Source organism: Lontra canadensis, unplaced genomic scaffold (assembly GCF_010015895.1).
Source record: "Lontra canadensis isolate GAN:19392208 unplaced genomic scaffold, GSC_riverotter_1.0 scaffold14, whole genome shotgun sequence".
NCBI lineage: Eukaryota > Metazoa > Chordata > Mammalia > Carnivora > Mustelidae > Lontra > Lontra canadensis.
In genome coordinates, this window is record NW_022631008.1 from 7,007,713 (window position 1) to 7,032,543 (window position 24,831).

General features: G+C 36.3%; 1 protein-coding gene across 1 annotated transcript in view; it reads right to left on the reverse strand.

Moving 5' to 3' along the window:
- Positions 1-24,831, reverse strand: part of RNGTT (RNA guanylyltransferase and 5'-phosphatase) — a 329,799-nt gene that overhangs the window by 166,574 nt on the left and 138,394 nt on the right. Inside the window, exon 12 of the mRNA XM_032858093.1 lies at positions 5,026-5,094. Within this exon, the coding sequence (XP_032713984.1) occupies positions 5,026-5,094 (69 nt within the window). The remainder of the gene's footprint in view (positions 1-5,025; positions 5,095-24,831) is intronic.

Here is a 24,831-nt window from a genome sequence, read left to right on the forward strand (position 1 = left end):
GAATATAAACTGGTGCAGCCATTCTGGAAAACAGTATGGAGGTCCCTCAAAAAGTTGAAAATTACTCTACGATCCAGCAATTGCACTACTAGTTATCTACCCAAAGGATACAAAAATACTGATTTGAAGGGATACATGCACCCCGATGTTTATAGCAGCATTATCCACAGTAGCCAAATTATGGAAACAGTCCAAGCATCCATTGACTAATGAATGGATAAAGAAGATGTGGTACATATATACTATGGAATATTGCTCAGTCATAAAAAAAAAAAAAAAGAATGAAATCTTGCCATCTGCAATGACCTTGCCATCTGCAATGATGGAGCTAGAAAGTATTATGCTAAGCAAAGTAAGTCAGAGAAAGACAAATACTGTATGATTCCACTCATATGTGGAATTTAAGAAACAAAATGAATGAATGTTGGGGGGGAGAGAATGGGAGAGAGAAAGGGAAACCAGAAAACAGACTCTAAACTATAGAGAACAAACTGAGGGTTACTGGTAGGGAGGTGGGCAGGGAACAGTATAAATAGCTGATGGGGATTAAGATGTGATGAGCACTGCCTGTTGTAGGTGCTAAATTCTATATCTGAAACTAATTTTATATTATATGTTAATTAGCTACAATTTAAATAAAAACCTGAAGAAAAAAAAGTTTGCCTATATTGGTAAAATATAAAACCAGTCAAATCTGAAAGGCTAGAGGTAAAATCTAATGATATATTTTCATTTCTTTGATGAACATTTTGTAAAACATATTGGGCCAAACACTATCCTAGACACTGGACATATAAAGATAAATAAGAAAGGAAAGTACTAATAACTTTGGAGAAACTCACAGTATTTATGAGACAAAATCATAATCAATATTTACCTTTTGAGGTGGTAGCTACTATCTAGTATAAGAAACAGCAAGGTTATCTTGGGAGATGTTTTTTGCTTTGAGAATAATCACTTAAATGATCTGTTTTAGTTATAAAAATATTTAGCAATCAAGTAAGAAGTATTCAAGAGAAAAGAGGGAAAAATTTCTTTTGGCTTCACAAAAAAGCAAAATACCCCCCATAATGCCTATGAAATGGAGAGCAGGGGAAAGACGGAGAATGGACAGGAACCCAAATCTCATCAAGGCCCTAACTGCTGCTTCTTTTCAGTCACAACATTACATCTCTCTTGGTCTGGTGGCCTCAGAATGAGATCAGTTGGCCTCGAAGAATCTGAGAAACTTCATGTCAGGGAAGGCAAACATACAGATTCGTGACCAGGACCTAGACTGTCATGAAAAAGATTTGCTTGTAGACAAAGTTGTATATAACGCTAGAAGTCACTTTGACCAAGCCAATTTAACAGTAATGACAGAGGAATAGTTTAGTGATGTGCATGTATATGTGTGTGTGGCCCAAAGAACTAAAAGAGATTAAGTGCTCATGCCTAAGGTGACAAAGACAAAATCCAGAAACTACTTTTCCCTCTCCTCTATACTCTCAAAGACTACCATCAGACTAACAGGAGTAACTTAGAAATCCCATCTTCAACAACATCAATGTAGAAATGATGGCAGCAAATGCATAAAAGAATATGGTCAATCTAGGAACTCATCAGAATTTCACCTTTCTAGAATCTGATGGCTAGAATCAGGATGCCAAATATGGGATAAGTTTAAAATCTCAGGGCACAATTATAAAAAGGAAAAACCTAGGAAGGAAAAAGTCATCCTTGCAGTATTACATTGCACTGTGATTCGTTTCTTCAGAGGTGAGAAGGGGCCAAGCTATCTCATTTAAATAACAAAGAAATATAATCCTTATTTTGTTCCACAAGCTGAGAATTTCCAGGATAAGGACACTGAAGAGAAATCCCAAGGAGAGAAAACTATGCAGCAGGACTACACAATGAAAGGCTTCAGAGGGAAGGCCTCCAAATAGAAATCAAACTGGATATGTTACTTGATAAATTTTACTGTATTGAAAAAAAAAATTTAACAGTTCTTTTAAAAAGTTTAAGGGAAGAAGTAGTGATAATCATAACAAATCAAAACATAAAAGGCAATTCCTAACTTCAGGGGAAAAAAGTTTTCTATGAAAATAAAATATTATACAACTTGACTCCGATGTGAACAATATTTATGTTAACACAGAAATACAAATACTGAATATTCATTTGACCAAAAATGGGATATAATTATAATGGGATGACAGAAGGAGAAGGGGTGATGTTGGAGGAGTGAAAGAGCTCAATCCTGTTCTTCAACAGCAGAGAGTAGGCAGATCATGTATAAAACAGAAAACCAAGGAAGAGCACCATAAACAGATTTTGTAGAAATAGGGAGGGAAAAGAGAAAAAAACACACAGCTAAAACAACAGAAAATAATTACCTCCTAGGAGTGGTACTCCAAGTATGGGGAAAAGTAGAAAAAGAGATTGTTCTATTTTTCAACAGAAGTCATGATAGTTTGACTTTTAAAACCATGCGCATGTATTATTACATATTACTTAGAACTTAATAATATTTTTTCCATAATATTACCTTCTTTATTTTGAATATATATAAAAAGGAAAAAAAAAACCATAAGAAATAAGGTAGCATAGATCCAAAGGGATATTAAAAACTACATATATCATGATTAAGTAGCATTTATGTCAGAATGTAAGGATGTTTTTATGAAAAAAACCACCTTTGTATGAATAGAAACAAAACTTTCTTAGCATGATAAAAGCTCTCTAAGAGAAATATACCAAAAACATACTTAATGGAGAAAAATTAGCCACATTCCCTTTGAAGTTGAGAATAAAGTAAGAATGTCTCCCTCTCCTCTACCCAATAAAGTCAATATTTAAACCAGTGCTAGAGGTGTTGGCCAATATGTAAAGTTAGGCAATTATTAGATTCTTGAATCAACAAATCAATCAACAATGTGGCAGTACATTAGAAGTAACAAATAAAGACACCACTTACTGTAAAAATGGAAAATACTAAATATCTAGAAATTAGACAATTAACAATAAAAACTTACAGTCCATTAGAGAACAGAAAAAGACCTGAAAAGAGCAAACCTTATTCACTGAGATGATTTAATACTGTAAAAACATTAATTTTCTTCAAATTAAATTCAAAGCAATTCTAATTGAACTCGTAACAAGAATTTTTCAGTAACCTGACTATTTCTGAAATTTCTATGTTGGACCAAAAATCCACACATATTTAAGAAAAGAACAGAGAGACCTGCCGTATTAGTTATCAGTTACAAAGCCAGTGTAATAACAAGTATGGTCATTCGAATCAGAACAGACTAGTACACCAGCTGACTTCCCTGGACTCCTGTGTCAGGTCATTTCTCTTACAAATACCAAAACCTCATATACACATGGATATGAACTATGAGTTTAACAAAGTAAAATTTATTGTGATTACTGTTATTTTTATACTTGATTTCGTTTTAGGAAGGTCAGGCTTAGAAAATACTGGAACTCAAAGATCTAACTTCTACCTTCTGAAGATACTTTCTACAATTTCTGTCCCCAGCCTCTTAACTCTCCTCCATCACCTCTTCCCTTGACTACAGAAGAGCTTCTACCTGTTTGGTAAAGGGGTCTGGAAGGAAGACAGAAGCCAATCACGTATCACATTATACCTAAACTTGCATATGAAAGTTCTACTATACACAGTCTTCAAAAATACTAGTTTCCCTCCCTTTTCTCCAGGTACCCAGTTTGATGTCTCTCTTTACAACTTCATAGCTAGACCATACCCTAATTTCTAAGGATAGTTACTGAAGGAAAAATGCAGCATATGAGGCAAACTACAGCACATGATGAGGTGTAGTACATGAAATACAACTCTTTCCTACAGAGTAGTTTTCGTACATGAACATGCATTTGAGTCAAGTGGAGATCAGTAAGTCTAGAGAGAGCTGCTTTAAAAAAAAAAAAAAAAAGATTTTATTTATTTGTTTGAGAGAGAGCACAGAGCGAGAGAGAGAAAGCACAAGCAGGGAGAGGGGCAGAGGGAGAAAGAGACTCCGCATTGAGCAGAGAGCCAGATGCAGGGCTCAATCCCAAGACACTGGGATCATGACCTGAGCTGAACGCAAGCACTTAACCAACTGAGCCACCCAGCTGCCCCAGAGGAGCTGCTTTTCTAATAACTTTCTGGGTGGTGGTAATGTTCCTTGTCCACAGGCCGTATTTTGAGAAACAGTGCAATACAGCACAGGTTGTCAAATGAGGGCAATTTTGCTCTCCACCAGAAAGCAGGCAGTAAATGTATATATTTTTGGTTGTCACAACCTGGAGAGATGGGATCGGGGTAAGAGGTAATACTGGCACCTAGTAAGTCCAGACCAAGGATGCTGCTAAACACCCTATAATACACAGGAAAGCTACTCACAACAAAGAATTATCTGGCAAAAAACGTCACTGGTGCTAATGTTGAGAAACCATGCTATCAGAGTAAAATGTAACTTACTCCAAGTATATGATTTAACCATTCAGTTAGTGCAAGTTATTCAGTGAGTTTCAGAAATTTGATCTGTAATAGTCAAATAATTCTATTTTCTTCAAATATTAAAAATTCTCTTAATTTCACTCATCAATAACAAATTTTAGAAATATTAATATTTAAAGTATAATGGGCTACAGAAATAAGCATTTATATAATGTTACTGATAGATTTCTAGTAAAGAAATTAAATTAACATTTGTTTTGTAAGAATTATTAAAAAAAACTAATTATACCAAAAGACCGACTTCCTTGAAAAATAATGACCAATGTTTATTTCTTAAGCTAAGGGAAAAGCAAACAACTGTTCATTGTACCATTATGTATATTTAGTATAAGTGAAATATCTTATAATAAACAATTTATTTAAGGATAGGCAGTGATTGTAACAGTAATCAATCCTAAGTAAATATATCTCAAGAAAACATACTTTATATATATAGATTTTATACTTTGTAAATATGTGTAGACACAAATTTATATATATACAACACACTCAAATACACGCACATGCACACAACTTACTCCAATAGGCTGAAAAATAAGTCCATCCATTTCATGGCTGACTTCTTTGGCAAAATTTCCTTCAAGTAACTATAAAATAAATACACATATTTTTAGAAATATAATAATCACTTAAAGAGCATTTTAATTTTTTGCAAATTTTACAAAAATCTCTTAATATATAAGCTTTAAGAACTGAAATACAAAATGGGGAAGGTAGGTGATACAGAGAGATACAGGAGATACAGAGAGAAGGTAGGTGATACAGAGAGAACATATTGCAAGATTTTTTTTTTTAATGTATAAAGACTGTCACCCCACAGCAGGCTAGATATCTAAAACAACAGTCGTAACTAAAAACAACCAAAATGATGGATAAAATATGAAAAACGTATTTTTTTAAAGTTTTTATTTATTTGACAGACAAAGATCAAAGTAGGCAGAGAGGCAGGCAGAGAGGGGGAGGGGGAAGCAGGCTCCCTGCCAGCAGGGAGCCCGATGTGGGGCTCAATCCCAGTACCCTGAGATCATGACCTGAGATGAGCCTAGATGCCCTTGAAAAACACATTTTTAAATGCATTTCTGAGCCAGCATAAAAGGAAGACAGAGGCCAAAAGCAAAGTGAAAATACAAGATCTGAGAAGCAATAAATATAGGGAATAAAATATAAAACATACACAAAAAAAGAAAACACAGAGAAACTTGCGAGGGATAGATGGAGGGTGGGGGGCAGGATGTCTCCCCTGAGAATCTGTAACCTTAAGCAAGCTCAGACATGGGATCACAGACCAAAAATATATTATCTGTGTCTTTCCCAAACCCACCAGTAGAGGATTTAAAAAAAAAAAAAAAAAAAAAAATCTGGTCCTACTTTTTGTTTTGTTGTCTTTCTTATATTTTTTCAAGCACAGGAATGTATTATAAGGGATACACAGTATAAAATATAAATACAGGTTTTTTTCAATGTCATTATCTACTAAAGAGCAGGTGTAGCCCCAAAGCTCTCTCATTAGCTCTGGGCAAGTAGTTTTAAATGCTTCTCTAAGATTTTTATTGTTTTGAAGTACTGAACATGCATACACTGATGGAACCTCTAAACATTGATTTCTAAATTTTGGAGAGCCAGAGTCTGACCAATTTATAGCACAGTCAGGATAGGTCTGGGATTCAGATACGTTGTATCCAAAATTTTGGATATGCTGTCTGTAATATATCTCTTTTTATCACAATCACATCCTCTTAAACCACTTCATCTATAGGGAGATTTGTATTCCAAAAGCAACAACCAAAATTTTAAGTTTATTTCACATGCAACAAAATCTGTGAGTCTCCTCCCAAACTGTGGCTTCATCTTCTCTGCTACTTCGTTCTTCAAAATCTGTAATTTCTCTAAACTGGGGACAGTTCAGCAAAGAAAAACAAGAGCAAATTCTACTTTCTAACAACTTTAAAACCACTGTGGGTTTGAATATCTAAATTACCTCAAAACTATAAGTCTCCTTAGTCAAATTCATAGGGACAGAAATTAGGGAGCAGGTGGGATAAGCGGAGAATAAGGAGTTAGTGTTTAACAGGTACAGGGTTTCATCTGGAAAGATGAAAAAAATCTGGACATGGATAATGGTGATGGTTACACAACAATTTGAACATCCTTAATGCCACTGAACTGTATGCTTAACAACAACTAAAAAGGTAAATTTTATGTATACTTTAATAATTTTTTTAAAGAACTATAGTGCTCGTAAAGTTTTCTTTTTTGTTCTGTTTTTTTCCTTTTACTAAAACACTAAGAATTCTTGAGTGGGGAATTAAGTGGGGAAGTGGGGAACCAGCAAATTGGGAATCTTACAACCATATTATCCAGAGTCTGGCCAAATGGGCAGAAATTTCAGGACAGTACTGAGATTCATAGATTTGTCTCCAATGCGCTCAGAGGTAAAATGACCTAACCAACTGAGAAGGCAATCTGCCAGAATAAAAAATTCTATATGAATTAAAACACTGATTTATTACAAATTCCTTTTAAGAGAGGATAAATAAACCTTAAGCATGAAAGAGTCAAAATATCAGCTTACATTCTTGCTGGAAATGCGGAAGGCAATGTTAGATTAAAGCCTTTGTTTCATGTATGTGATATCTTTATCCCACAGAAAAAAACATTTGAAACTTGTATTCATGTTGAGAAGCATATATATTAAGACCTTCATGTTCTATTTCAACTTTTTTCAGCTATCCATGAACTAATGAAGGGTAAAGGTTCAAGCAAGACAGAAAGTATAACCTTAATACTTCTTATACCCTTTCTTGCAAGAAAAGGTAACCTGCTAAATTCATAGCACAAAATCTGCTAAGAAATAATGCCATGAAAAACAAATGCCACATCGCCTTTAAAAAAAAAAAAAAATTTGTTTTTGAGGCGGCTTCACACCCAACCTGAGGTTCGAACTCATGATCCCAAGATCAAGAGTTGCATGTTCTACCAGCTGAGGCAGTCAGGTGCCCCTAAAAAACTTTTCAAAGGTTAAAAGAATTTGTCCTTCTTAATTGTAGGTACACAATCTATGGCAAATAAACAGAGCTTATCCATTCTTAGATTAAAAGTCTCAAATTTATATAATAGATAATCCCTGTATACAAAATACATACACAGTAACAGTACAGAGTTGGCAAGACTCTAAATAATGTGATGTTACCTATTGCAGAAATGAAAACAACTTCATTTTTTATTTTATTGTAACTGTTTATGAATCAGAAACCTCTTGGGTCAAAATGATAAAGAGTCCTTGCTTTTACTCTTGTTTTACTCCTTGTTGATTACTCCAGACAATATATTTTTTAAATTTTATTTATTTATTTATTTGAGAGATATCAAGGGAGACAGCAGGAGAGAGCACAAGCAGGGAGGAGAGGGATAAGCAGACTCCCTGCTGAGCAGGAAGGCGAATGTGGGGCTCAACCCCATGACCCTGAGATCATGACCTGAGTTGAAGGCAAATGCTTAACCCAATAAGCACCCCCTCCTTTTCTTAAGATTTTATTTACAGAGAGAGAGACAGAGATAGCAAAAAAGTCTTTCTTGACTTATTTAGAGTGGCACCTATCATACTAAGGACCTATAATAAAGTGCTGTTGTATTTGGTTCTTAACATACACCATTCAAACTACGTAATTCCTCACAAGATATGTATTTTTGAGTTTTGCATTATTATTTAACTTGTCAGAAAAGGAAACAGAAGCTATGAGAGATTAGGTAACTAGCTTCAAGTCGGATAGCTAAAAAACAGAACAGATTTCAGGCACCTGGGTAGCTTAGTGGTTAAGCGACTGTCTTTGGCTCAGGTTATGATCCTGGGATCCTGGAACTGAACACCATATTGGGCTCCCCATGCTCTGTGGGGAACCTGCTTCTCCCTCTCCCTCTGCCTGCCACTCCCCCTGCTGTGCTCTCTGTCAAAGTAAATAAAATCTTAAAAAAAAAAAGAACTGATTTCAATTAAAAATAAGAAAATAACCAAAGAAAGTCTGCTTCCACTCTGAAATAAATGCCCGAAGATTTTTGCAACATCTTATGTATATCAGTCCTCTAATCATCATTTAAAGTTTATAGATTTTTTTTAAATTAAAGATTTTGTTTATTTTTTTGAGACAGCATACACATGTGCAAAGGCATAAGCAGAGAGGAGGGACAGAAAGGGAAGGAGATGGACAAGCAGACTCTGCACTGAGCACAGAGCCCAATGCAGGGCTTGCTCTCACACCCTGAGATCATGATCAGAGCCAAAACCAAGAGTAAGGCACTCAAACAACTGAATCACCCAGGCACCCCAACATTTACAGACTTTAAGTGTACTGTACCATGTACTGTTCGAAAAAGTGTCATAGGAAGGTAGGTAAAATACCTGAAGGGGAAAAAATTGTTTAGGAATAGAGATAAAATCTAAATATTGTATTAATATTATATAATTTATCATTAATGGACTTACTTATTCATATTTCAATTCATATATGTAAAGGACGTTAAGTTTAAAATACTGTTTTTTCCCATTCACAACTCTTGAGAGAAAATTTATCCAAACTTGTTATGGGCATCTTCTATATATCAGTAACTTCATAGTTAGAGCCAAAATTTAAGTCATTTAACTTATTTCCATTATTTTCACTCTTGTCTCCTGAGTTACAACATACTTCAAATTGCACGTGCAACTTTCACAATAGATGTTATGCCAAGTTAAAAGCAGAAACTGAATAACATTAGAAAAGTTCTTTCCCCTTCATTCAGTCTATATGTCTATATCCATAATCTTGAAAGTGTTTAGCTCCTTTAAAGTTATCTTTTTTGAGAAGATTTTATTTATAGATCCTGGATATCAACCTTTTGTCTGAACTGTCATTTGCAAATATCTCCTCCCATTCCGTGGGTTACCTCTTTGTTTTGTTGACTGTTTCCTTTGCTGTGCAGAAGCTTTTGATCATGATGAAGTCCCAAAAGTTCATCTTTGTTTTGTTTCCTTTGCCTTTGGAGACATATCTTGAAAGAAGTTGCTGTGGCTGATATCAAAGAGGTTACTGCCTATGTTCTTCTCTAGGATTCTGATGGATTCCTGTCTCACGTTGAGGTCTTTTATCCATTTTGAGTTTATCTTTGTGTACGGTGTAAAAGAATGGTCGAGTTTCATTCTTCTGCATATACCTGTCCAGTTTTCCCAGCACCATTTATTGAAGAGACTGTCTTTTTTCCACTGTATATTTTTTCCTGTTTTGTCAAAGATTATTTGACCATAGAGTTGAGGGTCCATATCTGGGCTCTCTACTCTGTTCCACTGGTCTATGTGTCTGTTTTTATGCCACTACCATGCGGTCTTGGTGATCATAGCTTTGTAGTAAAGCTTGAAATCAGGTAACATGATGCCCCCAGTTTTATTTTTGTTTTTCAACATTTCCTTAGCGATTCGGGGTCTCTTCTGATTCCATACAAATTTTAGGATTATTTGCTCCAGCTCTTTGAAAAATACCGATCGAATTTTGATGGGAATGGCATTAAAAGTATAGATTGCTCTAGGCAGTATAGACATTTTAACAATGTTTATTCTTCCGATCCAAGAGCATGGAATGGTCTTCCATCTTTTTGTGTCTTCTTCAATTTCTTTCATGAGCGTTCTGTAGTTCCTCGAGTACAGTTCCTTTACCTCTTTGGTTAGGTTTATTCCCAGGTATCTTATGGTTCTTGGTGCTATAGTAAATGGAATTGATTCTCTAATTTCCCTTACTGTATTTTCATTGTTAGTGTATAAGAAAGCCACTGATTTCTGTACATTGACTTTGTATCCTGCCACGTTGCTGAATCATTGTATGAGTTCTAGTAGTTTGGGGGTGGAGTCTTTGGGTTTTCCATATAAAGAATCATGTCATCTGCAAAGAGAGACAGGTTTGACTTCTTCATTGCCAATTTGGATACCTTTTATTTCTCTTTGTTGTCTGATTGCTGTTGCTAGGACTTCTAATACTATGTTGAACAAGAGTGGTGAGAGTGGGTATCCTTGTCATGTTCCTGATCTCAACGGGCAGGCTGTAAGCTCTTTCCCATTGAGGATGATATTTGCTGTGGGTCTTTCATAGATAGATTTTATGAAGTTCAGGAATGTTCCCTCTATCCCTATACTTTGAAGCCTTTTAATCAGGAACGGATGCTGGATTTTGTCAAATGCTTTTTCTGCATCAATTGAGAGGACCATGTGGTTCTTCTCTCTTATCAACACACACAAAACAAACAATCATATTAAAAAATGGGCAGAAGATATGAACAGACACTTCTCCAATGAAGACATACAAATGGCTATCGGACACATGAAAAAATGTTCATCATCACTAGCCATCAGGGAGATTCAAATTAAAACCACATTGAGATACCACCTTACACCAGTTAGAATGGCCAAAATTAGCAAGACAGGAAACAACATGTGTTGGAGAGGATGTGGAGAAAGGGGAACCCTCTTACACTATTGGTGGGAATGCAAGTTGGTGCAGCCATTTTGGAGAACAGTGTGGAGATTCCTCAAGAAATTACAAATAGAGCTTCCCTATGACTCTGAAATTGCACTACTGGGTATTTACCCCAAAGATACAGATGTAGTGAAAAGAAGGGCCATCTGTACCCCAATGTTCATAGCAGCAATGGCCACAGTCGCCAAACTGTGGAAAGAACCAAGATGCCCTTCAATGGACAAATGGATAAGGAAGATGTGGTCCATATACACTATGGAGTATTATGCCTCCATCAGAAAGGATGAATACCCAACTTTTGTAGCAACATGGATGGGACTGGAAGAGATTATGCTGAGTGAAATAAGTCAAGCAGAGAGAGTCAATTATCATACGGTTTCACTTATTTGTGGAGCATAACAAATAGCATGGAGGACAAGGGGAGATGGAGAGGAGAAGGGAGTTGAGGGAAATTGGAAGGGGAGGTGAACCATGAGAGACTATGGACTGTGAAAGACAATCTGAGGGTTTTGAAGGTGCGGGGGTGGGAGGTTGGGGGAACCAGGTGGTGGGTATTAGAGAGGGCACAGATTGCATGGAGCACTGGGTGTGGTGCAAAAACAATGAATACTGTTACGCTGAAAAGAAATTAAAAAATAAAAAAAAATAAAACAAAAGAGAAAAAAAAAAGTTTTTATTTATTTATTTATTTGAGACACACACAGAGAGAGTACAAGAAGGCGGAAGAGGGCGGGGAAGTGAGAGGACACTCCCCATTGACCAGGGAGCCCAATATGGGGTTTGACCCCAAAACCCTGGGATAATGACCTGAGCCGAAGGCAGATGTTTAACAGACTAAGCCACACACACACCCCTCTTTTAAAGTTATCTTTAAAAGTCTGGTTTGAAATAAATAAATAAATAAATAAATAAATGTATGCATGCATGTATGTATATCTGGTTTAAGGGAAAGTTCCAGTTTCACTTACATAAAAAGTGGTAAGAGAATGTTTCTTCTAATCTGAAAATTATAAAAAAGCCACTAATCTATAAAAGTGTGACTTTCATCAAGGCTATGAGAGAACTGAGGTTTCTAGGAAACAGGATGGACTGAATCCCAAACCCCTCCAAAGGAAGAGGAGGCATATAAACTTATCCACCTTTGGGAGAATTCATCTTTTGTATTGATTCACCTTTTGGTAAAACCGTTCTTTGCTCCACACTCTCAATAAGTCCATTAATAGCAGTCTGTGCTGAAGGAATGTGAAGTTGTTAGAGCACCAAAGATAACTATATAGCAACACAAACCCATCTCAAATAGAGAACAGAGTTATTCAACCACTAACCCATTGCTTCAAATGAGACCTATTAACAAACTGAAAGAGGGATACCCATTACTAAGCACATATATATTTACCTCAGCCTCTGTTGTTCAAACAGGAAAAAAAAATATCTAGCGCGCAATAAAAAATTACCACATATATACAAAGCAAGAAAAGAAACTACATTCCGTAGATAAGACAGTCAAAAGAACAAGATTCAGAAACAGCTCGTGTTTTGCAATTATCAAAGACTTTAAAATAACCTTAACATTTTAAAGGAAAAGGTGAAAAATATATATGAACAAACCTGGAATTTCAGCACAAAGAGATGAAAGCTATAAACATGAGACATGTAGAAATGTAAGATATAAAAAAACAGTATCAGAGAAAAAGAATGCTAATCAATGGGAATAATAATCAATGAGATTATCAGCAGACTTAACACAACAAAGGAAAGAATCACTGAAGAAGAAAGAATCTTGAAGAAGAAAAGTGTATTACTTCTTCCTACTGAAATACAAAAAAGAAAGGTGGGGGAGAAGAAACTGAGAATCAGAGAGCTGAGAGATTAAAAAGATATAACATCTGTACAACTGAAATGATTTTAAAAAAGAAAGTGATAAGGAAACAAACAACTGGAAGGAACAATATCTCAGATTACTGCAAAATTAAACACACATTTGCACACATCCCAATAGTAGCCTAGATAACAAGAAGGATTTAAGGGAAAAAAGTACACAGTCAAACCACAGTAAGAAGGAAAAAAACTTACATGCAGAGGTACAAAAATAAGAATGATAGCAGATTCTTTGTCATGAATTATGTAAGCCAGGAGATAATAGAATACCAGCTTCAAAGTACTAATAGAAAAACTATAAACCCAAAAATCTTAAGCAAATGAAAATATCTTTTTAAAAAACAGGGACACAATAAAAAAATTTTTCCAACAGACAAATCTGATAAAATGAATTTCCACCAGGCTGTAACAAAGATTTTAAAAGAAAGTTTTCTAGTAGAAGAAATATGATACAAACAACAAAAACCTGTATCTAAATAAAAAATATAAAGAACATCAGAAATGGCTGAAAACAAAATGTAATAGACACCCAGGACTCCAGATGGCATCATCTGTACCAATAAAAGAGAAGAAGCTTATGGATATCAAACGAGGAGAGTTGCCAGGTTAGATACTGATGCAGAATTCCACTCCTAATGGCACTGCTGGAGTGTTTCAAAGAGGTTACTACTGGTCCTAGAATAGGATATCAATGTGAAAAAAAGGGGGTGTCATCAGAATATGGTGAACCACTGAAGAGGGCCCAGTGTGGAGGCACATTCTGCATTCTTGACATCACTTTTGCCTAGCACCCTGAATCCTTTCATATCCTAGTTGAGAATTAACATCTAATAAAAGATGATTGGTAAAAAAAAAAAAAAAAGAAGAAAGAAAGAAAAAAAATGAATGAAAACTAGAACATAAAATATATGTTCTTCATTTCTTTAAAAGATAATTAAAAGCAAAAATATCAAAATGAACTATGTGGTTTTAACATGTTTAGAAGCAAATATATGACAGGAAATGGAAAGATATTGTTGTATGGTTCTTACGCCAACTAAAAAGTGATATATTATCTAAAGGTAAACAGTGAAAGGTTAAATTTAGGATTTAGGCTAAATCCTAAAATATAAAACAAAGATGTATACCTAATAAGCCTAAAGTGGAGCTATAATGAAATCCAAACATTCTCAAGTAATCCAAATGACGAGGAAAAAGAGGAAATGAGAACACATAGGCAAATAGAAAAAAAGTAGTAAGATGGTAAATTCATATCAAACCATAGTAATAATTACATTAAATTCAAATGGTGTAAGCACCCCACTTAACAGGCAGAAATTGTCAGACTGGAAAAAAAAAAAAATTCAAGAACCAACTAACTCTATCCTGCCCAAAATAAATCCACTTTGTACATAAAGATTAAATTAAAAGTAGGGCAGATTAAATTTACACAATGTTATAGGTTAATTATACCTCAATAAAGCTGGATGAAAGATAGGAAGTCAAATGTACAAGGACAGAAAAGGTATTAAATCCTAACACTGGGGCACCTGGGTGGCTCAGTCGGTTAAGCATTTGCCTTTGGCTCAGATTATGATGCCAAGATGCTGGGATAGAGTTCCACATCGGGCTCCCAGTCTCCCTCTCTCTCTGCCTGCCACTCTCCCTGCTCGTACTCTCTGTTAAATAAATAAACAAAATATTAAAAAAAAAAAATCCTAGGGGTGCCTGCGTGGCTCAGTTGTTAAGTATCTGCCTTTGGCTCAGGTTATGATCTCGGGGTCCTAGGATAGAGCCCCACATTGGGCTCCATGCTCAGGGAAAGTCTGCTTCTCCCTCTCCCATTCCCCCTGCTTGTGTTCCCTCTCCCTCTGTTCCTTTCTCTAGTCAAATGAAAAAATAAAATCTTTAAAAAAAAATCCTAACAGGGGCGCCTGGGTGGCTCAGTGGGTTAAGCCTCTGTCTTTGGCTCAGGTCATGATCTCAGGGCCTGGGATCAGGCTCCACATTGGGATCTCTGCTGGGCAGGGAGCCTGCTTCTCCCTCTCTCTCTGCCTGCCTCTCTGCCTACTTGTGATCTCTGTGTGTCAAATAAATAAATAAAATCTTTAAAAAAAAAAAAAAATCCTAATGCTAATGAAAAGAAAGCTGAAGTGGCTAGCCTATATTAATATGAGACAAAGAAGACTTAAGAACAAGAAATATTACTAGAGGGGCGCCTGGGTGGCTCAGTGGGTTAAGCCGCTGCCTTCAGCTCAGGTCATGATCTCAGGGTCCTGGGAACGAGCCCCGCATCGGGCTCTCTGCTCAGCAGGGAGCTTGCTTCCTCCTCTCTCTCTGCCTGCCTCTCTGCCTACTTGTGATCTCTCTCTGTCAAATAAATAAATAAAATCTTTAAAAAAAAAAAAAAAAGAAATATTACTAGAGATTAAAAAGAATCTATAATAATCTTAAATGTATATGCACCTCAAAAAAAAAAAAAGAGTCCAAAATGTATTTTTTAAAAACTGACAAGAGTAGATAATAAAAATAAGGCAAAAATCTGCAATTATACATGAAGAATTTAGGACTCTGCTCTGAGTAAATAATTCAACAAGTAGAAAAAAACATTCAGTAGAGGTAAAGATATCTTGAAAACACTAACGCCAGAGTAGGCAGTTAGTTAGGTTCTAACAGGATATCTGGAGGTGGGCAAAGAAGTCATGGCCAGCTACTGTGCAAGTCGGAGGCCTGTGCTGGCAGCAATCCAAAACAAAGCCACATGAAGTTACAGCAAACCAGAGAGCCCAAGGTGGCTGACAAAGGAGGCCAAAAATCCCTGACCAAATAAGGAAGAAAAAGCATGAAATCCTGCTCCCAAGAAATCCCCACTCCAAGTAATAAGTATTCTACCCCCTAGTCAACAGCTATCAATACAAGATAGAAACCCAAACCCCTGGGCATGCAACTCTGTCTCTGCCTCTCTCGGACTCTCTCTCCTGCTCTCTCATTCGAACTCAGGGGCTCTCATCTCTATTTTTCACCTAGTAAGCTTTCCTGCTTGTGTTGCTCATCCACTGTGATGCATGTCTATCCTTGAATTCATTCTTATTACAAGGCCAAGAACCTTCAGTAACTCCTTTGTCTGGCTGGGTTGAGGCCCCAGGGTCCAGGGTCTCCCCAGTTCAACCAGCAACACTTATAGAACACCAGCAGACAGAAAATCATTAAGAATATGGAACACTGGGGCACCTGGGTGGCTCAGTGGGTTAAAGCCTCTGCCTTCAGCTCAGGTCATGATCCCATGGTCCTGGGATCGAGCCCCGCATTGGGCTCTCTGCTCGGCTAGGGGCCTGCTTCCTCCTCTCTCTCTGCCTGCCTCTCTGCTACCTGTGATCTCTGTAAAATAAATAAATAAAGTCTTTAAAAAAAAAAAAAAAAAGAATATGGAACACTACAGCAACACTAAACAACCTGACCTAGCTTACATTTATATAACACTCTACCCAAAAACAGGAAAAAACACTTTTTCCCAAGTGCATACAGCACATTTATAAATCAAAGTCATACAAAGTATATTCTCTGATCACAATGAATTAAATTAAATATTAAGGAAAAGATATCTGGGAAAATCCTCCAATATTTGGAAACTTAGTAACATAGTAGTAAATAACCCATGAATAACAAAAAATCAAAAGGGAAAACTTAAGTATTTCAAACAGAATGAAGATGAAAACACAGTGAGATTTGAGGGATGTGGCTAAAGTGCACTTAAGAAAAATTTATTGTACTAGATTACTAATCAGAAAAGAAGTCACAAATCAATGATATCAACTTCTACCTTAAGAAACTAAGAACTCTAGGGGCGCCTGGGTGGTTCAGTGGGTTAAAGCCTCTGCCTTCAGCTCAGGTCATGATCCCAGGGTCCTGGGATTGAGCCCCGCATCGGGCTCTCTGCTCAGCGGGGAACCTGCTTCCTCCTCCCCTCTCTATCTGCCTGCCTCTCTGCCTACTTGTGATCTCTGTCTGTCAAATAAATAAATAAAATCTTTAAAAAAATAAAAATAAAGAAACTAAGAACTCTGGAGAACTTAGAAAGTTCAAGAAAAAAAAAAAGAGCCACCTAGACTGAAATCATAAGCCCAGTGAAGAGAACCACGTGCCCCTAGAACTATTAAGACCCAGATATGGTTGAAAACAGCAGAGTCTCAGTTCACTGGATGGCAGAGAAGTGGATGAAATGTCTTACAAGTTCTTAAGAGATGGCAGTCGTGGTTAGAAAGCAATGTGTCTGCATTTAAAACTTTAAAGTAGGAATAGTAGCCAGAAATAAGTTGCCCAAGTCAAAGTGACTAAATCAGAAGAAAATCACTGAGATATAAATTGTAAAGAAATGGAAAAGCCTGGGTAACAGATCAAACCAAACATAGGGAAGTTGTATTCAACAAGGGTGATGGGCAGTCTGAGAGAAGTCAGACACAGTCTCCAAAGAAAGAACAGTTAACCAAAGAGCCAAAAAAAGTTTCACTATCTACAGTTAAAATAGCATGACTTGAAAAGTCAGCTTTTATTTTAATGACTTAAATAGCAGGTAATTTAAACATTTATTTTGGTATTCTTTTTGTCTCTGACATTACATTCCAAAATAGAATATCCTATACTTTTTAGCTACTGTGGTTTTTTCCTCTTCTATACTTTAAATAAAACTTATTTATAAGTTGCACTGGTATTCTTACATAAGAAGTGCTAACCTAAGTTTTTCTTAGATAATTTACTGGATGATAACACCTCTATAAAAATAAAATTTCAACCAGTGTTCATTAGGTAGATATTTCCTGACTGCCTACTAATGCTAGAAATCCAGTTAGGACTAAGGGTATTGAGGACCCAATGATAATGTAAGTCTAGGCCAATATGCCTAAATAATACCTTAATTTTGATTCATTAGTAAAAACATTAAATGCAATGATATAATTAGCCATTTCCTGTCAACCTTTCTACAAAAAGACTTAAATTACCCAAGTTGTTTTTAAAACACTTCTAACAAATTTCTTAGAACCTATCTTACTTTTAAAATAAAAAACTGTAACTGCAAACCCTTGAGAAGCTTTAAAGTGGAATGTGTGGGGAATTACCCTAAATTTAGATGTATTCCTTTTTAGATTTATAATCTTATCTTCCACCAGATTCAGTTAGAAGAAAATTAGATAAAAGGTAAGATAGCGGACATAATAAACCAAATAATTATTAATGAAGCATGATAGTGTGTTATAAAGTTTACTTATAAAAATTTAACCTGCTTACCTATGAACATAATCCCATCACTGGAATACCATCTGAAACATCCTAGAAAAGGCACATAACTTCCTATTCACCAAAACTTGGTGGAAATGACAAAAAGGTTATATACCAGGTGATAGACTCTGAATTGGTATTTTATGTGTCCATGAATCAGAAAGTAATTGGAAACCAAATCATTACAAATGCATAAGCAAAGAAAGATAATGCAAAAGGGCTTGAAATTAGAAACATAAGAACCAAAACAGAACATGCAAAGTGTATACAAAGCATAGAAAGGAACCTTTTAGAAATAAGTAAAATGATAGCTTAAGACTACCACGAAGAAGAAAATGAATCCCCAGTGTAATTGGGAAACCAAATATGCAACATCAATTCATTAAAGTAAAGAAAAATACACTACGGGAATACTTAAACAAGAAATGAATAAACTATCTCCATCTTTCTGTTCTGGATTATTCTCATTTTCTGGGCAGATATCCCCACATAGCCCCAACTAACTGCCTGAGAATACTCAGTATTGTAGCCTGTATCTGCTTATTGTACTTTCGTAACTCCCCTAAAATTCATGGCTTTATTTCACCAATCACCCCAAAATGGAAATTTCCACTCAACTGGATATTACTCTTCATACTTTTTCATTCCAAAAGTCTAACTTCTGGTTTAGGCTAAGATTATTCAATGCTTCTGTACCCTAAATATTCTTCTAATCAGTATAAAATCAGTCTACAAAACTCATCCTTTTTGCTCACCAAAAAGCCAAGCCCATTATCTGCTTTTTGACTTTTGGAACACTGAAAAAAAAAATTAAATTAAATTTAAAAAAAATAAAAAAGATAAATATAAAATACTTTATGCATATGAAAAAAACAATGATTTGATTTTCATTATTTACCAATGATGATTCAACAACTATATCATTAAAGTTAGCTAATCAAGGGGTGCCTGGGTGGCTCAGTGGGTTAAAGCCTCTGCCTTCAGCTCAGGTCATGATCCCAGGGTCCTGGGATCCAGCCCCGCATCAGGCTCTCTTCTCGGCAGGGAGCCTGCTTCCCTTCCTCTCTCTCTCTCTCCACTTGCCTCTCTGCATACTTGTGATCGCTATCAAATAAATAAATAAAATCTTAAAAAATAAAAATAAAGTTAGCTAATCAAAATATAAGTAGCTTCACTGGCTCTTTCCACCCATACAATTAAAGTTAACCTTAAGAATTCTGGTGAATCTTGGGGCGCCTGGGTGGCTCAGTGGGTTAAAGCCTCTGTCTTCGACTCAGGTCATGATCTCAGGGTCCTGGGATCAAGCCCCACATCGGGCTCTCTGCTCAGAGGGGAGCCTGCTTCCCCCTCTCTCTCTGCCTGCCTCTCTGCCTACTTGTGATCTCTGTCTGTCAAATAAATAAATAAAATCTTAAAAAAAAAAAAAAACAAACAACAAGAATTCTGGTGAATCCTACATGACAAGTCAGAAATCAAAGAACAAAATTTCTCTAGGAAATTTAGTTTCTTTATTATTTTTGGTAGCTGTTAGTCTTACTTTTACCAAAATTCCCTCATAATTCTACAAAATAAGTCAAGTCACCCTCATGGAACAAGCAGAGTTCTTTGTTACAGACTTCTTTTTCATCTCATAACTGAAGCATCATTCATTTATTCAACGAACATTCATATACTGCCATAGCTCAGTCATTCTATCAAACGTTTGAGATTTAAAAGAGATCTACCAGTTTTTATCCTGGAAGAGCTAGCGTCAGGGTCTACTATGGAGATCCCAAACTCAAACACCTGCAGATGCTAGGCCATGAACCTGAACAGGTCTGGATATAAGACAGTAGTAGTAAGAACTATGATGAACTGGAGAGCACATCTTGATCTACAAGCAAACTCAATGTTTTGTAAGTATTACAGGAACTTAAAATTTCTGGAGCCTACCAGTTTATGACTTGTGGTTAATATGGATATAAATATACATAAAAGAATCATTTTATAGTAAAGTACATTTAGTAGAGCTGTTTAAAGACTTCTGAGAAAATAGAAAAGTAATTATAATTTCGTCTCTCATCCAGTTGTATCCAAATGTTTACTGAGTACTAATCATGTATTCATGAAAACAAAACAAAACAGCTGAGAAGAGGTAAAACATCTAAACACTATATGCCAGCACTCTTCTAAGCACTTTACATATATTAACTCATTTTAGCCTTCAATATTACGAAATAGGGACCATTATTATCCCCATTTTATGGTTTGTTTGTTTTTTTTTAAGATTTTACTTATTTATTTATTTATTTATTTATTTAGAGCTAAAGAGATAGAGCACGCGCCCACACTCAGGGGTACACACACAAGCAGGGGAGGGGCAAAGGGAGAGGGAAAGAGAATCACAAGCATGCTCACTCTCTCAAAAAAAATTTTTTGATAAAAATTTAATAAAATAAGTAAATAAATAAAAACAAGCCAATAGATATAGTTAGATAGAAAACACATGGCATTATCCCAAGAAACTGTGTAAAATGAAAACATAAAATTATTAAGAGAAGTTTAAAAGCTATTAATTTATGTACAGATTATTTAAGGGGTAAGATTTTTTTTTAAAGATTTTATTTACTTATTTGACACAGAGAGAGATGACAAGTAGGCAGAGAGGCAGGCAGAGAGAGAGGAGGAAGTAGGCTCCCTGCTGAGCAGAGAGCCCCATGCGGGGCTCGATCCCAGGACCCTGAGATCACCACCCGAGCTGGAGACAGAGGCTTTAACCCACTGAGCCACCCAGGCGTCCCAAGGGGCAAGATTTTTTTAAAAAATAAAATCATCTATCATAGTAACTTTCTCATATATCATTCCTTATTATTTTCATTATTTTCAGCAGGGATAAGACTAATAGGGTCCTAACTGGTCTTCTCGCTTACACATTAACTTCCTCTTTCCAAACTATTTCTTCTCACCTCCACTAGAACTTTTTTTTTTTTGAAAGATTTTATTTACTTTTTTATTTTATTTATTTATTTATTTATTTATTCATTCTGTCAAATAACAGAGAGAGAGCACATGTAGACAGAGAGGCAGGCGGGGTCGGGGGTGGGGGGAGCAGACTCCCTGCCAAGCAGAGAGTCCGACGTGGGGTTTGATCCCAGGACCCTGAGTTCATGACCTGAGCCAAAGGCAGAGGCTTAACCCACTGAGCCACCCAGGCACCCCTCCACTAGAACTTTCTAAAACAATCTGTTAGGCATCATGATCACAACTAAAAAGCTTTGAGTGCTCCTAACTGCCTATATAGTCCAGTTGCTCTTCATTAGCATGGTTATTAAAGTAACTTTTCTCTCCTAAATGTCTTCCAGAATGTTTACACAGATTGCAGCTGGTAAAAAGTATAGGTAAATATTTCCTTTGTGGGTAAAAGAGCATAACCTACTAGTTTGGAAGAAAAATAAGCACTTCAGGAAAGAGTACAAGAACAGAAGGGGCACTTAACCATAAACACATATGTAATGCAATAAAAATAAAATTAAACTACATAAGTGGCTGGTCTGAATGTCACAAGAAAAGGAACAAAAATTAAAGAAACAAAGAAAGAAGTTAAATATTTCTAATTTGAGCATAAGGGGGAATCATATTTATTTATTTTTAAAATAAAATTTAAGACTTGCAAACAAAGAGCTACATGGTAAACTTTAAAAAAATACTACATCTCATTCAAAAACACATCCTTTGAACAGGTGTGTACTGAAGAATTAACTTTACCAAAAGAATGGTCTGGCCTTTGCCCTCCATTACCAGGAGCTGACCTCTAAGCCCCCCCTGGAATGTACTGCCTGACAAGCATATCTTTGTTTGCCCAAGGTGTTTGGCCACCAGAGACTCAAACAATGTGATTTACAATAGAGACTCTGGAACATGCCATATCAGTTCTGTCCTCCAAAAGAACTGCAGACTACATATATTAGTCCAAACATCTCAGAAGGGCTGAAGACTAAAGGTCAGCCATGCAGGCAATACGTGACTGAATTACAACATAAAATTTGGACACCAAAGGCTCCCTGGTTGGCAGTACTCTTTGGGTACTATCAAAGCATCTTAGCCAGAAGTAGGTAATGCCGTCCATGTCTCCCCAGGAAGGGACCACCAGAAGCTTCAAATTTGGCCCCTCCCAAATTTTGTCCCATGTGGTTCTTGTTATTATAAAACTGTAATGATAAGTACAGTGCTTTTCTGAGTCTCTGAGTCATTCTACTGAATTACCAAACCTGAGGGAATCCCTGGGAACCCCAGAATTTGTAGCCAGCAGGTCTGAGGCAAAGGGGCGCAAAACCTGTAGCTGCTATCTGAAGTGAGGGCAGTCTTATAGGGACTATGCAGTTGGCCTGAGCTCACTGCAGTTAAGTTTTTGTAACTGAATTTCTCTAGGTGATACAATTTGGACTGTCCTCAAAGTCATACTGATCAGCAAGAAAATATGACTTCCCTTGTTGGGCATTACTGCCAAGAGGCTGTTCAAGAAGTTGCAGACTACAGAATGATGCCATAGTTCCTCTCTTGATTAATGAGTAAAGTAACCCAGTTAGCTACCACACATAAAACCTTTATGAGACACTGACTAGGGATGCCTGGGTTGCTCAGTCGGTTGAGCATCTGCCTTCAGCTCGGGTTGTGATCCTAGGGTCCTGGGATCAAGTTCTTCATCTGGATCCTTGCTCAGTGGGGAGTCTGCTTCTCCCTCTGCCTGCCACTCCCCCTACTTGTGTGCATGTTCTCCCTCTCTCTTTCTCTCACAAATAAATAAAATCTTTGGGGGGAAAAAAAAAGAGAGAGAGAGAGGGAGAGACACTGATTATCTCTGGGTGAGGATAAACCATACTGGGATACCAAATGGCATTTATCTATAAACTAAACATGTTCTACAGCCTAATAAAGTAGGGAAAATGGTAGTGAGGCCTTAAGAAATAAACTTTTTTTCCCACAATATAAAAACACATATAACATTTCCCTTGTTCTTTTTATCAGTTTTAAGCTAGCACAGAAATAATAATAGAAATCATATAAAAATAGGACCAAGACTTATAGCTAAACTACTGTATAAAATACTTCCCAAACAAAATAGCAAAATATATTATACCTCTGTTACAGTTTCTTCCTATATTTAAATTTAGGCATTTATCAACAATTTAATGACCAGAGCAATTACATGGTTCATTTAAAATTTTTCTTAACACTTTTATTTAAAGATTTTTATTTATTTGTCAGAGAGAGAGCCCACAAGCAGGGGGAGTGGTAGGCAGAGAGAGAAGTACATTCCCCGTAGAGCAAGGAGCCATATGTAGGACTTGATCCCAGGACCCTGGGATCATGAAATGAGTCGAAGACAGACACTTAAACGACTGAGCCACCCAGGCGTTCCTTTACATAACACCTTTAAAGGATACCTGCTTTTATTAATTGTGTTGTCATTAGCCTCCTGTGTCCACGTTAAAATTCTAACTAGTTTTCTTTCATGCATCTACTTACAGATTCTTTCACAGAAAGGCCTCAACCTACTTCAGCCTGGTGAGATGTTCTCTACTTCTCATGGGGTAAACACTTCTGTAAACAGTATAGGTGGACACATATGTGCACTCATAGTCCCTAGACTAAAACTAGAAATTCTAAGGATGTGCAAAAAGAAAGGCAAAGGATAAAAACAGGGAAGAAATGAAAATCCTTGTGAATGAGGAAAAGGAATGGAACTAGTAGAAAAAAACCACAGCTCTGGGGTTTTTGACACAAAATAATAGGTTTCAGAGATAAGACTAAGCAAAGTATATTTTAGGTACTAGAAAGCAATGCACTTAAACTAGTAACAACCCCATTCTGGATTTATTACTCTTTTGTTCTTAAGTATATAAAACTGAGTCATTTAAGATTCTACTTGAAAATAACATTTAAAAAGATCTTTGGGGAGTTTGGGGGGTTTGGTGAGCATGGTGGTGGGTATTAAGAGGGCATATATTACATGGTGCACTGGGTGTGTCCATAAACAATGAATCTTGGAACACTGAAAAAATAAAATTAAATTTAAAAAAAATTTTTAAAAATATATCTTTAGAATCCTCCTAGAATCAATAATAAAATCTAATTATATCCTCATATAACCACAATTTATAATACACCAACATTTTTAGAAAAGGAGACCCAGATATGTGAGGATTCAAATTATTCAAGCTTCATCTTTTTAAAGGGCATGCACCCAAAATCTATAAAGAACTTAACAAACCCAACACCCATAGAATAATCCAACCAAGAAATGAGTAGAAAACATGAACAGATATTTTTCCAAAGAAGACATCCAAATGGCCAACAAACACATGAAAAAATGCTCAACATCACTCGTCATTAGGGAAATACAAATCAAAACCACAATGAGAGCTGTGGGGTCCAAGATGGTGGTGGAGTAAGAGACCTTAACTTCGTCTGGTCCCAGGAATTCAGCAAGATAGCTATCAAAACATTCTGAACACCTGCAAACTCGACCAGAGACTGAAGAAAAGAATAGCTGCAGCTCTATGAATAGAAAAGCGACCACTATCTGCAAGGTACAAGGTGCAGAGAAGAGAATCCGAGATGATATATGGGAAGAGAGCAGCAGGGCACAAAGTTGGAACTTTTAGAAGTCTGACCCTGTGAGGGACATCACTCAGACTGCTAACTGGGAGAGTGGAA